At 37.2% G+C, this 17183-nt stretch overlaps 1 protein-coding gene across 1 annotated transcript in view; it reads left to right on the top strand.

Annotated features, from left to right (window-relative positions):
• HMG20A (high mobility group 20A) overlaps positions 1-17183 on the top strand; it is an 80591-nt gene that overhangs the window by 60022 nt on the left and 3386 nt on the right. The window contains exons 4-9 of the mRNA XM_081290146.1: positions 365-577; positions 4334-4466; positions 5799-5830; positions 12739-12814; positions 13524-13739; positions 14453-14595. Coding sequence (XP_081146272.1) covers positions 365-577; positions 4334-4466; positions 5799-5830; positions 12739-12814; positions 13524-13739; positions 14453-14589 — 807 coding nt within the window. The 3' untranslated portion in view covers positions 14590-14595. The remainder of the gene's footprint in view (positions 1-364; positions 578-4333; positions 4467-5798; positions 5831-12738; positions 12815-13523; positions 13740-14452; positions 14596-17183) is intronic.

Raw genomic sequence — 17183 nt, forward strand, 5'->3', positions numbered from 1 at the left:
GAAGGCCAAAACTAGCAAGATCATGGCACCCATTATTCTCATCTTTTAGAATTAGAACAAAAATAGGCCTTTATTGTGATGTTTGTATTGTGGTGCCTCAAAAGGTCTGCAAGTGACCCATCTGGAATCCCTTCTTATTTAATCAACATTACAGTCATTTGTCCTGAGACACATCTGGAAAGCTTTAAATACCCAGGGCCTATTCACAGAAAACTGCAACTCTTGTCCTATTTTCTTTGTTTGTTTTGTTGTTATTGTTATTGTTATTATTGTTGGGTTCTTTGGGGTGATCGTTGTTGTTTGGTCTTTGGTTTTTTTGTTTTTTTTGTTTTTTTTTTTTGGTTTTTTTTTCTTTGTTTTATAGCAAAGAAGTAAACGAGGAGGTTGGTCCAAAGGGAGAAAGAGGAAGAAACCTCTTCGAGACAGCAATGCACCCAAATCCCCCCTTACAGGATATGTTCGGTTCATGAATGAGCGTCGAGAACAGCTTCGAGCAAAGAGACCAGAGGTCCCATTTCCAGAAATCACAAGGATGTTAGGGAATGAATGGAGTAAACTCCCTCCTGAGGAAAAACAGGTAATTGTTCTTACTCCTGATCCTTTGCTTGCACTTGATTATATCTCAAAAATAACTTCTGTCAGAAGAACAAAGAGGATTAGACAGTTGATTTTTCAGTGTTGTCACAGCACCTAGGAGACCACAATAACAGGGTCCTTTATAACTCTTTTCTCTAGCACAGTGATTTTTAAACTACAACAAGGATTGTTACAGGGGTATGAGCAGAAAGAACTCTAGGACTCCCATTAACCAAAGTAGTTCCACTTATATTTGATTTATTTGCTGAGAGTTCATATAAGATTATTTTGAAAAGAGGTTCAATATTGAGAAATTAAGAAATCTATCAATGTAATTTATTCGACTGAGTTAAATGAAAAGTTATGAATTAAATGAGAAAAAAAAATCATTTTATAAAATTATGCAATTCACATAAGAATTTTGTTTAGGAAAAAGATTTTACTGCTTAAGTAAATTTAACCAGTATTCCAGCAAATGTAACCTACTATGGAAAATAAAGCAAGAGCTACTTGAATTCTCTCTTCTCTAAGACAGAAACTAATCATTGCCAAAATGAAACAAATCCATTTGTTAAAGAGATTGGAGGGGAATTAAGGATAAGATAGCCATGAGCTGGGTGAAGTGTCACTAAAGCAGAGTAATGATAGTGATTGTAGAATTGACTTTGGGTTAAAAGTTCCCACCCTTCCCAGAATCTGAAAGATCTATATTTCTTTTATGTCTTAAACTCTTTTATGACTTGCACTCTTTAAAATGAATTTCATATAGATTAAAACCAAATTAAAAAATTAATTGAATTTAGAAATTTTCTGAAATCAGATTAAGTTGCAACTTGAAGCTCTGTATTTATGATAGAAAGCAGTTTATATCAGCCATTGATTTGGCTTTACAAAACAATGGGACCATGGGCTGAATATGCTTGGTTGTTTTCTTCTTTTTTCTTTTTCTTTATTTCAAAATTAATGCATGCTCATTGTTTAAAATTTTTTTCAGATAATACAGAAGCATTTAAACAAAAAGCAAACATAAGAGTTATCTCTGGGGATAACCTACTTGTGTAGGACAAGGGTTTTGTGTTTGTTTAGTTTCGTTTTATTAACTTTTTCATTTGAAAATAATTTCAAGTGCACAGAAAGTTATAAGCATAAAAACAGTACAGATCACATCCAAATACCCTTCATGGAGCTTCACCTATTAGTAACACAGTTTGTCCTACTTCTTCATTTGCATACAGACTCATGCTTGCACATATCCAGTCTCTCTTTCTCTTGCACATGTGCACACCCACATATATACACAATTTTTTTCTGAATCATTTGAAGGTAAGCTACATACATTGTGTCCCTCTATTCCTGATTAGCTCAGTGTGTATTTCCTAAGGATAGAGACAGTCTCTTATATAACTATAGTATAGTTACCAACTTCATAATTTTATAGTAATACAGCACTTAATCTATATCCATGTGTTGAGGTAACATTGTTCCTTTATAAGTTTCCTCTCCAGTACAGGTTCTGGTCTAAGGTTCAGTTTTGTCTTTAACCAGCTCGCTTTAGCTTCCTTTAAAAGGAGTTATTTCCACAAACTTGCTTTGTCTTTTATAAATTTGATATTTTTTAAGAATATAATCCTTCTGTCTTCCCACACCACCAGCTCCTTCTGTTTTGTTGTTTTTACTTTTAACAGAACATTCCTCATTTTGTGTTTGTCTGATGTTTCTTTGTGGTTAGATTGCAGCTGTGCCTTCTTGGTCAGCATACTGCATAGGTAGTGTTGTACCATTGGATAGAAGATAGAAGCACACAGTATCCTTTTGTTCCTCATTAGTAATATTAATTTTGTTTACCTGGGAAATTTTAAAATTCTCTCTTATGATTAAATAAGTAGTCTACAAGAGACATTTTTTTCTTTAAATATTTTTTATTTGTAGTCGGACACAATAACTTTATTTGATTTATCTATGTTATGTGGTGCTGAGGATCAAACCCAGCACCTTGTACATGCTGGGCAAGCGCTCTACCACTGAGCCACAACCAGGAGACATTTAAGAATATGTAAACTAAAAAAAAAAAAAAAGAAGAAGAACATGTAAACTGCCTCTACCACATCATAATTTCCCCTGGATCTAGCATCCATTGATGGTTTTTGCCTAATCTATTCTTTATCATTATAGTTGCAAAATGATAATTTTTTAGCTCTAACACTCCCCCATATTTAGGAGTTGGATTTCAGTTTTCTAATCTAAGCAAGAGCCCTCCTCCTCCCCCCTTCCTTTTTTTTTTTTTTTTTTTTTTTTTTTTTGTTATCTGGTTACTATTGGTATGGTAATACTTAAGTTGTATTATATCTTTTTTAAAATATTTATTTTTAGTTGTAATTGGACACAATACCTTTATTTTATTTATTTATATGTGGTGATGAGGTTCGAACCCAGGGCCTCACACATGCTAGGCAAGTGCTCTACCACTGAGACACAACTCCAGCCCACGTGTTATATCTTTTATTAATGCTATAATTTCTTTTCTTCTAATGGTTTATAACTTTTTACTGTACTTAATTATTTTTGTGTTTAAATTGTCCTAGATTTGGCCAGTTGAATATCTTCTTCATCTAACGCTTAGGTGGAATAAAGTTTGGGGTTTTGTTTTTGTTTTTGTTTTGGTGCTCAACCACTGAGCCTCATCCCCAGACCTTTTTTATATTTTATTTAGAGACAGGGTCTTGCTGAATTGCTAGGGCCTCACTAAATTGCCAAGGTTGGCTTTGAACTCATGATCCTCCTACCTCAGCCTCCCAAGCTATTTGGATTACAGGTATGCGCCACTGCGCCTAGCTTGTTTGGGTTTTTAGTGGGGGAAGTTTGGGGGTAGTTTGATAGTGGGTTTGGGCTCAGGAGTGCTTGACTGCTGAGTCACATCCCCAGCCCTTTTTATTTTTTATTTTAAGACAAGGTCTCACTAAGTTGCTGAGGTTGGCTTCTCACTCATGATCCTCCTGCCTCAGCCTCCATAGTTGCTGGGATGACAGACTTGTGTCACTGTGCCCAGCCTGTGTAACAAGGTTTTTAACATAATTTCTCTCATTCTGGTTTGAGTTCACTTAGAAGCAATATCTTTATACTTTCTTATACCTATTTTGATGAATGAAGAGGACAAAGGCATTAAAAATAGTCCTAGTAAGTCAATGAACTTTGTTTAAATAATTAATAGCATAAAACAATCAAAGCATGTAGATGCAGGCTCTTTCAAAGTAGTCCATTTTTAGGCACATAGGATGAGGTCATTCTTTTTATGTTCTTTGTTTCTGGCTTTAGTGCTCTACTCTTGTAGCTCTTAAAAAACCAATTGATGTATGAGATCATTCCCTCAAATTGAGTTGGGGATAGAGAAACAAAGTAATATTCCTTTCCCTCCCCTGGGAAGGCTAAGTGTGCCTATGTGGATTCTAGAGGCCATGTGGAGTTCTTTCTGTGAGGTTAGAGGAATAACTGTAATCATTTGTGAATTTTTTATGAGTGTGATCTCAATAGAACTTATCTTCGTTAAACTAGAAAAGGTAATAAATGTTCTAGAAAGTGAGAATCACTCATTTCTTTTTATAATTGAGATTGTATTCTATTTCTTGATTTTCCCTTAAACCATCTTTTCTGAATACTCTTTTCTATATTATAATTGTCCTGTTTTCTTCAAAGTTATTGTTGATATTTTACCTAAATAATCTCTCAGTTTCTTAAATTTAACTCCACATTTCTTTCCTAGCGCTACCTTGATGAAGCAGACAGAGATAAGGAGCGTTACATGAAGGAACTGGAGCAATATCAGAAGACAGAAGCCTACAAGGTCTTCAGTAGAAAAACTCAGGACCGTCAGAAAGGCAAATCTCACAGGCAAGGTATCGGTACCAGAACCAAGTTCATTTGCAGTTGGTCATGCATGGCATAATGTCATAAAACCAAATGTTAAGAGTGACAAATAGGGCTGGGGTTGTGGCTCAGCGGTAGAGCGCTCATCTAACACGTGCAAGGCCTTGGGTTCAATCCTCAGCACCACATAAATATAAATAAATAAATAAAGGTATTGTGTCCAACTACTTCTAAAAAATAAATATTTTTTAGAAGTGACAAATATAAAGGATATTTCCATTATTTCTTTTTTATCCTATATTAACTAACAAGTATTATCTTTGAATTTTATTAAAATCACTTTGCTCTCATTTAGAAATTTCTATCAAATTTCCATATCTGGCATCAACAATTTGGCTTGTGCACCAAGACCAATATTAATGCCTGCCCTTCTTTTCCTAATTCTCATTATAGGTATTTTTCTGTCTCTAAATAAGTCTGTCTACTAAACTATATAGCTGACTTGCTCTGACACTTCTAAACCTTTCATGTGCCATCTCTTCCAGCCTTCAGTGATCCTATTCATTTATTCATTCATTCATTTTTTTCATGTCTGCATGCATGCATTCAGAAAATATTTATTGAAGCCATGTGTGGTGGTGTACTCCTGTAATCCCAGTAACTTGGGAGGCTGAGACAGTAGGATCTCAAGTTTGAGTCCAGCCTCAGCAACTTAGTGAGACTCTGTCTCAAGATGAAATGGAAAAAGTGCTGTGGATATAGCTCAGTGGTAGAGCACCTCTGGGTTCAATCCCTAGCATTGGAAAAAAAAAAAATTGTTAAGCACCTTCTATTAAACACTAGGCTCTCTTCTAGCTGTTAATAATGAAGTAGTTAATAAAATGGACAAAATCCCCGATTTCATGGTTATTTATTCTCTGTTAAAATTGTTCATCACACCCTTGTAAGTATTGCTTCAAGTTCCCCTTCTTCAGGAAATGCTGCCAAAGAAGCACCACCCACAACTAGTCTGTCATGCCTCAGTCATTGCATCTTCTCCACGTTCAGGCATTTTGCTTGCCAAAACCATAGTGTTATACAAACAGCCTTTGGTATGTGTTTCCTGCCTACCCTCCCACCTTATTCTCTTCAAGCATAAGAACTGTATCTGTTGTTCTCTTATGTCTGTGTGCTCTGTAAGTATTGGGTTCTCTTTAATCTTTGTTGACTAACTTATTAATAAAGCCACGAGGGAAAATATTGTATGTTGTGAGAGTTACATATACAGGTAGGTTTTTGTAGTTTGGCACAGTTATATGCCTGGGTTTTGTTACTATTTTCGTTTTTTGACTTAATGTTTTCCTTTTCTTTCATATTTTTAGATGCAGCCCGACAGGCCACTCATGATCATGAGGTAAATAGCCTTCTGTCTATATATCATGCATATATTTATAATAATGTTGTTCTTTGAAATGCTTTTGGGATTTTTTTTTTTTTAATCAATAGCAGGGTGTTTCCTCTCCCAGGATTCACATTGGGTTAGTTGCTTTAGCGCAGAGGTTCTTAGCATATGGCAGACACTTAGGTTTTCAGTCTGCCTTTGAACTACACCCACTAGTCCCAATTCATTCCTGTGGTCTGAGAATTTTATTGACTTTAAATGCCAAAGATGGCTGGAATTCAGAGTGAGATATAGAAATGAGTACCAGATGAAGGGTCTGAACTGATCATAGTTTATCATCACAAAATATCATAATCTCACTCTCAGGATGTTGTTTAGGTAATCCAGCATTTGGTTAAGATGAACTTTTTTTTTTTTTTTTTGGTACAAATGATTGAACCTGGGGTACTCAACCACTGAGCCATATCCCCAGCCCTTTTTTATATTTTATTTCGAGATAGGGTCTCTGAGTTGCTTAGGGCCACACGAAATTGCTGAGGATGGCTTTGAATTCACAATCCTCCTGCCTCAGCCTCCTGAGACACTGGAATTACAGGCATGTGCCACCATGCCCAGCTGAGATGAACTATTTAACTACAATGTCGATGGAACACAACTGACAGTAGCTCAATTCCTATACTTTCTTTCCTGTTCCCTCATCTCATTCATACTGTTTTTATGAAAGGTCTCTTAATTTTCATTCAGTTCAACCTCATCCATAGAATTCAGGCCTATGTTCCTCTGAATGTACAAGATTTAAGCCTGTGTGTGATGACCATGCTGTGTATATGCTTTAAATATATATGGCTATAAGAAAATAAAATCCATGGTAATTTCATGCTTTAAAATGTTCAGTGACTCCTTGTTGCTTCCAGATCACATTCGTACTCCACATTCAGGGTTTTCTGTAATTAAGTTCCAACTTCTAGATACCTAATCTCCATTTCCTACTCACTGCCCTCTAGGTGCCCTGCCCTGCTCTGCCTCAGGCCTGTACTCTTCTTTTTTTTTTTTTTTTTTTTTTTTTTTTTTTTTTTTTTTTAAGAGAGAGTGAGAGAGGAGAGAGAGAGAATTTTTAAATATTTATTTTTTTTTAGTTCTCGGCGGACACAACATCTTTGTTGGTATGTGGTGCTGAGGATCGAACCCGGGCCACACGCATGCCAGGCGAGCGCGCTACCGCTTGAGCCACATCCCCAGCCCCTACTCTTCTTATTTCATTGATGAGAATACTTTCCCTCCCTCACACAGTTCTTCACCTCCCCACTCGCCCCCTCTTTTTCTATGAGACAGGCTTCTAGTCATCTTTCAAACCCCTAGTTTGCTTCCATTTCCTCCCACTTCCTTTAACCCCCACTGCTCTCAGTATGTCTCTTATGCTCTGGCTGCTCTGACCCTCTGTTGAGGCTCTTACTTCTCTTATTCACTCAGGATCAGGATCTCTCTGAGGGTAGAATTCTCTGAGGTCTAGTTTCCGTCTTTGTATCCAGCTCTGTACCACATAACATGAAGCCCTGGCATGGAGCCTGTCCAAAAATACTTACTGATTTTTACATAAGAACTCAAAGTTTACTTGAAATAACAATGGGAATTTGAAAAAGAGTTTTCTTGTACTCTTTTATAGGTTTTTGTTTGTTTATTTGTTTGTTTTGTTTTGTTTTGTTTTTTGAGTACTGGGAATTGAACCCAAAGGCACTTTATCACTGAGCCACATCCTCAGCCTTTTTTATTTTTATTTTTGAGTCATGGTCTCACTAAGTCTTTTAGGGCTTCACTAAATTGCTGAGCCTGGCCTTGAACTTGTAATCCTACTGCATCAGCCTCCTTAGTTACTGGGATTACAGCTGTGTGTCTCTACATCCTGCTTATATACTCTTTTACAGATATTTTGATGTTTACTAAATTAAGAAAATTATTTCTTCAAATTAAAAACTTATTTATCTTGGGACTGGGGTTGTGGCTCAGTGGTAGAGCATTTGCCTAGCATGTGTGAGGCACTCAGTTCAATTCTCAGCACCACATATAAGTAAATAAATAAAATAAGGGTCCATCAAAAACTAAAAAATACATATTAAAAAAAATTATTTATCTTGAGGTTGTAGTTCTTGTACCTAATTTGATCTTGGTAACCTTCAAAACATGCAGAAAAGATTCAGATTCACAAAACAAATAGAAGTATTACTATTCATGAATTATAAAGTAGGAAACATAATAAATATTAGCATTTTACTCTTCACATAAATCCTACTTGAATAGTTATATATAAGATCTCTGTGCTCTCATTTACGTGAAGTGTTATGAATATTTTTGCTTGAAAAAGTTTGTATACTTTGTATTTTAACTGATGATAAGAAAAATTTTGCAACATTATTCAATTATCAGCACTTGTATAATTAGTATTTATTTCTCTTTTCCTTCATTTGTATGTCCACTCACCAATGTCATGAATATCCTTTCTCCTTTTTTCCCTTACTATGTTGCATCTCTGTCCTTAATGATTACAAAAAAGAATTTGGACAGTAATTTGAAACAATAGGTCTCACATTTTCTAATCAGTCACTAACTCATTCCATCAGCCTGGGGTTTTCCTGGCCAAATTGTATGTGCCATTTAGGCACAGTCAAAAAGATGTAGTAAATTCAATCCATTGGAGAAGCTGCTGCTGATGATTTGAGAAGTAAAGTTTTTTATTAAAATACATTGTATGATACGAATGTTTCTGATTTCTATGATTTATGTGATTTTTTTTTTCCTATTTGAGGATCAGATACTTATTAAAGTAAAGTTTAAAAAGAAAGAAAAGGTAGGTAGGGGGAGAACCAGCAATAGGTTATATATGCCTGTCTATTGCTGTGCCCATATCAGGATAATGGTCTCAGCCAGGCAAGGTGGCGCATGCTCATAATCCCAGCTGCTAGAGAGGCTGAGGCAGGAGTATCACAGTTCAAGGCCAGCCTGGGCAACTTAAAAGAGATCCTGTCTCAAAATAAACTAAAAATAAAAGCTGTAGGGATATAGATCAGTATTAGAACAGTTGCCTAGTGTCTGCAAGGCCATGAATTTAATTCTCATTACCAGAAAAAGTGATAAGCATCTCATAGGTTTTTGACCCAATTAATGTTCCCCACTTTATCAGTTTAATTTTTCAATTGAATAATATATTTCTTAAATCGGGTAATTTTTGATTGATTTGAATGTAAAAGAACTGGTTTGAAATTTTTAAAACTGTTTTAAACATAAATGTCCTTTGTGTTTAAAAGTTTTTAAAAACAATTTTTAAAAATTACTTGTAGGATGCTACTTACAAGTCACTTGTGTGTGTGTGTGTGTGTGTGTGTGTGTATTTGTGTGTGTCTGTGTGTGTCTGTGTGTGTGTGTGTGTGTGTATTGAACTCAGAGCCTTATACATGCAAGGCAAGTGTTCTACCACTGCACTCCACCCCTAGCTCCTTTCTCATTTTATTTTAGGACAGAATTTGGCTAAGTTGCCTAGGCTAGCCTTGAACTTGCAGTCCTCCTACCTCAGTCTCCCAAGTAACTGGGATTAGAGATGTATGCCACCACACCCAGCTTCTTCCATATTACTTCTTAGTGTGGCAGAAGTTTAGAAAAATGAGAAAGCACTATGGATAAAAAGCAGCCACAAAGGTCCCATTGAAAAGAAAAATGGAATTAGTCTTAAAGGTAACCACAGTTTGGGGGATGGGAGATGTTTTGAGCAGAGCTATAAGTTCATAAAAGAGAAAATGTCTTGTAAAGTGCCTACAACATAGATTCTGAATTCATACACATTTACCTTATCTTATGAGGAGCAAAATGAGAAATAGAATAGTCTTCAGGCTCATCTTGGAATGGTAAGACCTCAGAGATCTTCTCAACTGACCAGTGTATTTTAGCTGTGAGAGAAGTGGCTTGCCTAAGATAGGAAAGAACTTACGAAGAATGACTTACTGAACTAAATTAGAGGCAGAGGTATGGCTGAAACCCAGGCCTTCTATGTAACAGTCTATCACTCTTGGCAGCACATGCCATGCTACACAGAAAAAATACGGTGTTGAAAGTAAAAATGGGCCTGGTTGCCTGAGGTGTTGGCAAAATTTGTTGCTAGTGAAGACAAATTATTTGGTTTATGTATAATAAAGAAACTTATTGTCTGTCTTTTTTTCTTTTCATTACTAAGGATTGAACCCAGGGCTAGCACATGCTAGGCAAGTGCTTTACCACTGAGCCACATCCCCAGCCCTTTTTATTTTATTTTGAGACAGGGCTCACTCACCAGGCTAGCCTTGAACTTGTGCTCCTCCTGCCTCTGCCTCCTGAGCAGAGGCACCACTGAGCAAACATGTACCACTGCACCTGGCCAACCTTTTGTATTTCTAAACAGAACTTGGATCTTCAGATGTTGTTACCTAGCCAGGTACTAGAGAATGCATATAAGAACTAAAGTCAGAATGATCTGAAAGCCATTCTGCATAGCAGTGGGGCACTTCAGCCTGGTACACAATATTAAAAGTGTTCCCAAAGTAAAGGACACTTAAGAGAAGCATATCAGACTCTGAAATTCTGGCCCTGAGCCTAGATTACAGCAAAATAGGTTCAGTTCAAAAGGGCCTCTGTTCTCTTACCCTCCACTCAATATATAGAATGAAAACTGAATTGAAGATATTCATGCTTCTGTCAAATCAAAAGTCAACCCACTAGACCCACGAGTCAACTAGCATTATCCTCAAGAATGTGTCTGCATCTCATGTGAAGACTAAGATAGAAACAATAATTTTGTTTCTCCTTTAATTTATGAGAAATGACAAAATGACACTCAGCCTGAACAAATTAGACCCTTTCAATGAGGAGGTAATCAAATCCTTATGATTTTAATCCCTCGAGCGATCCTTGGAGCTGCTTAAGTATATCCAAGCCCCCAGGAGGATCCTCTCCATGCCGAGTAATGCACTCTGTAATGGAAGAGTGCTGATGGTTTTTATTACCACTCTTCCATTAAGTAGAATTTCTCTGTTGCATTCAGACACTGAACAGTTTCATTTAATTGCTTTAATGTTTCTGATTTTGCACTCTAAGAATCTGTACCAAGGGGCAGTGTGTTAATGCACCTATGTGGTGCTGTCCTTTGCCCTTACATCATTAGCTTCGCTTGGATTGCTCTAGCAAAGAAAAGAACAAAACTACCAGTCTGAGGGAGTTGAGACCTTGGAGAGGGATCTTTGTACTGTGAAAATGGGAGCCAGGCACCCACACTTACCCCTCTGACTGGCAATCACTGAAAAAACTGATCTCATATATGGATGTGCAGTTAAATAGGAGACTGAAAAAGGTAGGATGATTAAAGTCATAACACTTATCCTGAGTCACTTGTGGACTTGTGCTTGATGTTATACCTTGTGCATGTTGGGATTGTGTGTCCAAAATTTCCTGCTTTCCTGCAGCAACCCAGTAAGAGTTAAAGTGTTAAGTAATCCAGCAGAATGGAGAGAAAGCCACTGGGAAATGTGTCTAAGATCACTTCTGGAACCAGCCTTTCTTGTCCATACATTAGTTCTTTTTGAAATCCACTAGGAACTGGCTTGAGGTAGAGCTTTACAAGTTGAAACTTGGGGCTTTCAAGGATAATTTGTTATTTTTAAATTACTCTAGGAAACTTTGCTTTCTTTCATTAGAAAGAAAAAAGGGTAAAATTAAGTTCCCTGAAATGTTTCTCAAGTAAATACATAGTTTAGCATATTTCCATCTTAAATATCTACCTTGACGTCCTGCCACTGCCAGGCAGGCCATGCCTCTTGCCCCGCTTCCTAAGCAGACACCACTGTGAAACCAGAGCCTGGCTGTTGGGATTCCCTCAGAGGCTCCTAATTGCTTGGGCACAAAGTGTCTTGGAGTTCAAACACAAAAGCTAGTGGTAACAATAAGAGAAAAGATACATTCAGTCTCTAGCTTTAAACATGTTTATATAGGACCATTTCTAAGTATTGTTTACTGGTTTTCATGTTATAAAGTTTTGGAGTCTTCAGTTTCACTAATAATTTCATCAGTACTTGTTCCCTGCTGTTCCCTTTATCATTCTTACGTTGTACAAGATTTTGAACACTATGCCAAGACACTTAAGACTTATATTCATTATACTTTGAACTTTAAATTCTTTGCAGAAATATCAGCCAAACCATCTTGTCATTGTTGAATATATTTTGTGTGGTTTTGTGAGACTTTTAATGGTTTATTGGTGAATTAATGTTAGACTTTGTTATTCTTTTGTATCCCACACAATTCTTAACTCTCATTTGTAGAGCCTGATTATTTCTTGGTTTTCTTCTTGGTTTTCTTCATTTGTTTTTCCTGTGTCTGAAGAAAGGCTACAAGAGCCTCAAAGATAGACTACCCCACTGGAAGTACATAGAAGTACCAGTGGAGTACCATTATTATTGCTTGTGGCTTGGAAGATCTCTGTTCAGAATTCTTGCTGTCCACTCTGCAAATTTGGATTGCACAGTCCTGTCTCAGCATTTTAGATGCATAACCAAGAGACAGGACTGAAAAACACCTTTTCTCAATCCCTGCCTCAGCCACTCTCACAACTATATACAGTTGACTATTCAAAACACAAATGGCTTCTAAATTCTCTTATTAGAGAAATACATGTAGTTCGTTTTAGGGTTTCTCATTGCATAGCACCTGAGAGAACTGAGTACTTAACCAGCTTGAGCTCTGTAAGTTTGATTCTAATGAAAAGGTGAATGCATTTCCCTTACAGGCTCATCTGGACTGATTCCCTTTCACCCTATTTCTTTAAGGAAGACATGATCATTGTGCCTCAGGCACTATTATTTAATTTAGCTTCTGTTTAAGAATTAACTTTTATTCTTGATTCACAGAAAGAAACAGAGGTAAAGGAACGGTCTGTTTTTGACATTCCTATATTTACAGAGGAATTCCTGAACCACAGCAAAGGTGATTACTGCAGTGTTTTTTGTGTCCCTCGGGTTTGACAGGGGTTTTAGTTCTCAGGAGGAGTTCATTGCTCAAAATCAGTGATGGTGGTAGCTCTCCTTAGGACTAGTCTGGAAGAATAACTGTTCTTCTTTCTCCCCATAGTAGAGGTAGTTACTCAAAGACCAGTGAAAGAGAGCTGGGTCAGTGTTGTCAAAGCTTCTTTGGTCTCTGGATCCAAAGAAATTAATGTAAATCACTAATGCAGTTGCTTTTAGATGTGTAGCCTGCACCAGTGAAAGCTTAGTTGGGAGTCCAAAATATAAAGTAAGTGATTACAAAGCTGATCCCATTGCAGTACAGATGGGTACCCACAGCTGTGCTTGGCCAATCTCCCAGGATCCCCCTGCAAAGCCCCTCCGGTTTCTCATTGCACAATTTTAAAAAGCCAAATCTACAAACAAACAAACAAACAAAAAATTCAAGGAATTGCCACTGTTTGTTGCAGTCTTATGTACAGAATGTACAGCTTTAAGAATTAAAATAGCTCTGGGGAACCAGGCGTTTCAGTGCTGAATTGCTATCTGGAGCGCTGTAATGAGAATAGGGAGATGAGATGGGGGTAGCTAATGAGAGACAGCTAAGCAGAACTTCTTTATAAAGAGTCATTGGGACTCCTCGGAGACTCCTTCTTGTGCTGCATGTGTTCTGGTGTGGGGGGTGTCCTCAGCTCGGGAGGCAGAGCTCCGCCAGCTTCGTAAATCCAACATGGAGTTTGAGGAGAGGAATGCAGCCCTGCAAAAACACGTGGAGAGCATGCGCACAGCGGTGGAGAAGCTGGAGGTGGATGTGATCCAGGAGAGGAGCCGCAACACAGTCCTGCAGCAGCACCTGGAGACCCTGCGGCAGGTGTTGACCAGCAGCTTTGCCAGCATGCCCTTACCTGGTAATTGCACCCTACCTAGAGCCGGGTTGGGAGGTTGCTCTTTATGTTTGTATTTGTATGGGGAGATTGAAATCTCCCCCAAAGCGAAAATGAATAAAATAAGATATTTTCCCTCCTCAGGATTTTCTGTGAGTTATGTAATAGAATGTCAACATTGGCTAAAATCATCCAAAATTTCAGGTTCTCTGATCATTTAAATTTTTGTCCTTTTTTGTTTTGTTTTGTTTTAATATAAACTATTTTCCTTTCTGTTAAACTTAAATTGATATTCAAAACATGGAAGCAGTAGTAAATGTTGAAGAGAGCACTTTCTCTTAGGTATATTTGCTTGCCTTGTAGGGGTGTGTGTGTGTGTGTGTGTGTGTGTGTGTGTGTGTATAAAATGGGAAGGAAAAAGAAACAAGCACTGGTATTTTTTATATACTCTTTCATTTTGAGGAAAGTCACAACAGAAAGTTAATGGAGTCTCTTTTTGTTATATACAGCTGAGTACTCATACATACTGTAGTATATAGCCTGTCTGTTCATTTAGAGTATGTGGATTTACTTCATTTCTTTGAAGTCTACAAGTCTCACCTATAGAATTAAAATCTGCCTGTGGAGCAGGCCACATTAGAGTCACAGTTTGTTTTTCTGTGGAGTCCCTTAAATGTTTTGTAGCTGAACTGAATTGGAAAGATTTTCTTATTCTTTCTCTTCTTGTCTCACTTCAGGAAGTGGAGAGACACCAACAGTGGACACCATTGACTCATACATGAACAGACTGCACAGTATTATCTTAGCTAATCCCCAGGACAATGAAAACTTCATAGCCACAGTTCGAGAAGTTGTGAACAGGCTCGATCGTTAGGGACTGGTGAGTGCTTGCTGATAAGACTCATATGCCAGCACATCATCAAAAATAAGATGTCATCAGACTTTATTGGTGCTACTAAAAGTGTATTATATTGAATGAATGAGATACAAACTTGATTTAGGTTCCTGTTGCATGGTTGCTAAAAGTCTTTCTAAATTATATTAGAAAATTAAATCAAAACAGTTTTTTCTCATGCATGCCTCGGAATAATTCAAGGAAAAAACATGACTTTGTGATTGGACTTCAGTTCTGGGTATACAACTTATTCTTTCTTGGATGGTTTTGTTTCGTTTTGGCTTTTTTTGCTTGTTTTTTTAACAGTACTAGAATCTGAACCCAGGGGCACGGCACTTTACCACTGAGCCATCCCTAGCCCTTTAAATTCTTTATTTTGAAACAGTGTCTTGCTAAATTGCTGAGGCTGCTTTGAACTTGGGATCCTCCTGCCATTTATTCTTAGGTATTAGTTTCTAAAGGATCTTGAAGACTGGTGAGAAACTTAGAAGAAATCATTCCCAAAGTAGCTCTCAGAACAAAATAAATATCACTTAATTGTTAATCTTTCTTCTCACTGAAAAATATTAATGATAATTTGTAAGTAGTCAGTGAGAAACTGTATTATATGAGCCTACATACGTAAAAAGCATTCTCATTCACCACTCATTATGTTAAATGCTGATGTGAACTAACTGTACAGTGAATGTGAATGCCTTGATTTTAAAAGATTGAAAAAATTATACTTAATAAGCAAAAAGAGACAAGAGAGAAAATAAGCTTTTAAAAAATATATTCAACAAATGACTAGTAGTGTTGCATTTTTTAAAGGAGAAAATAACTGCGTTCTCAGAACGAACTCACCCAAGCAAACTTTTTGGTAATAATGGTAAGTCGTCATAACTTGTGTTAAATGAAATTAGTACTTATTCATTCAAATTCCTAGAGAGAGTTTCCCTTTTAGTGTGCCATCCCTAAAATTATCAGCCCTAAGGTCTATTGACAAAATTGTTCCATGCCTGTGGACATATAAAAAATGTGGAAATCTTAAGGATTGGACCGTACAGCAAGATGGCCAAAAATGAAAACAAGTCAGTGCCAGGATGCTCCTTAGAAGCATCATGGGTTTGAATCTTTATTTGTCCTGCAGGAATGGGGGCACCCTCATATACATAATTTACATTCTGGCTTTGTTTGGATTTTGAGCAACATGCATAAGAACAAATAAAACCCATGATTCTTTATCTAATGAGGCAACGTCTGCCAGCAGAGACAAAGGTAGAAGTCTTTATCCTTCTTGGTCATGCCCTTGGATGGCAACTGTGCAAGACAATTCATTATTATTTTAGCTTGTACCAGGCTCATATGGGGAAAGGATTACCATCCTTCTAGTGAGTAGCCAGATGGAACGGACTGTACTTCTAAGAGACAGTTGGACTCCCTGCAGAATAAAGAAGTGGCATTACTGCTGCTGCTTATGAAAGAAACAGCTTGTAAATCTAGGCCTGGGATTTTCAGGAGCTCATCATCCTTCTCATTTTCACACAGTGTTTTCAATTAGCACTCTTGTAAGCTTGAAAAGAGAGAGCTGAGAGAAACAGCATGAGAGATTGTGAAAGAAAATAGTAATTGATAACATGGTGTCGCCTCACCTAGGTAGAGGGCAATGAATGCAAGAATGAAGCCAAGAGTGGTTTTCTATTTTGACCATTTTACCATTTTACCATTCAGATTCTCCTAACACTCTATCCATCTTAAGAATATAGCTGGAGTACAAGTTCTCTGAAGTGTCTTTGAAAACTGTAGATTATTACCATCGTCCTTGATTTTAATGTACAATTTTTTTTAAAGACATTATTTTGCAGTATTGGGGATTGAATCCAGCACTTCACGTATGCTAGGCAAGCACTCAATTTTGAGACAAGGTCACGCTTAGGTTGCTGAGGCTAGCCTCCAAGTTGCAATCCTCCTAACTCAGACTCTGAGGTAGCTAGGATTACAGGCAGATGTGCCACCATGCCTGGTGACATACAAATATTTTGTCTTGAAAAATTACCTGAAAATGTAAACTGTTATATTTACTACAGATTCTTAAAATCTAACAATGCAAACATAACTAATAGATATTTCCCCACACCCCCCAAACTGTCAAATGAAACAATTATAAAGAGTGTGATTAATACTAGCTTGGCTTCATTATACAAATATGTACAGACAGCTAGGCCTGATGTCCCCAGCACTCATGGTGCAATTAATTACTCTGACATGAGCTTGGCAAAGGTTTCATTCCACTGTCGGGAACCATTGAGTGAAGCAAAGCTAATGGTCTGCAAGTTTTAGAGGAGCCTATCAGAGCTGGAAGGACCTTTAGAAATCCAGCACTTTATAAAGAAACTGAATCCCAAAGAGATGAGATGACATGCCTGAAACTACTGGGTAGAAGAGCACAAAAACCAGGACAAGAACACAGCTCAAGTCTTCTCATTCAGTGGGGCTTCTAAAATATTGCTATAATAAGGAGGCACTGTTGGAGTAGGGCAAAAGTACTAAAAATTCTTACAGTAGAGCATTAAGGAAAAGTATTATACTCCATC

This window comes from Spermophilus citellus (genome assembly GCF_964194105.1).
Source record: "Spermophilus citellus genome assembly, chromosome: 4".
NCBI classification, from domain to species: Eukaryota; Metazoa; Chordata; class Mammalia; order Rodentia; family Sciuridae; genus Spermophilus; species Spermophilus citellus.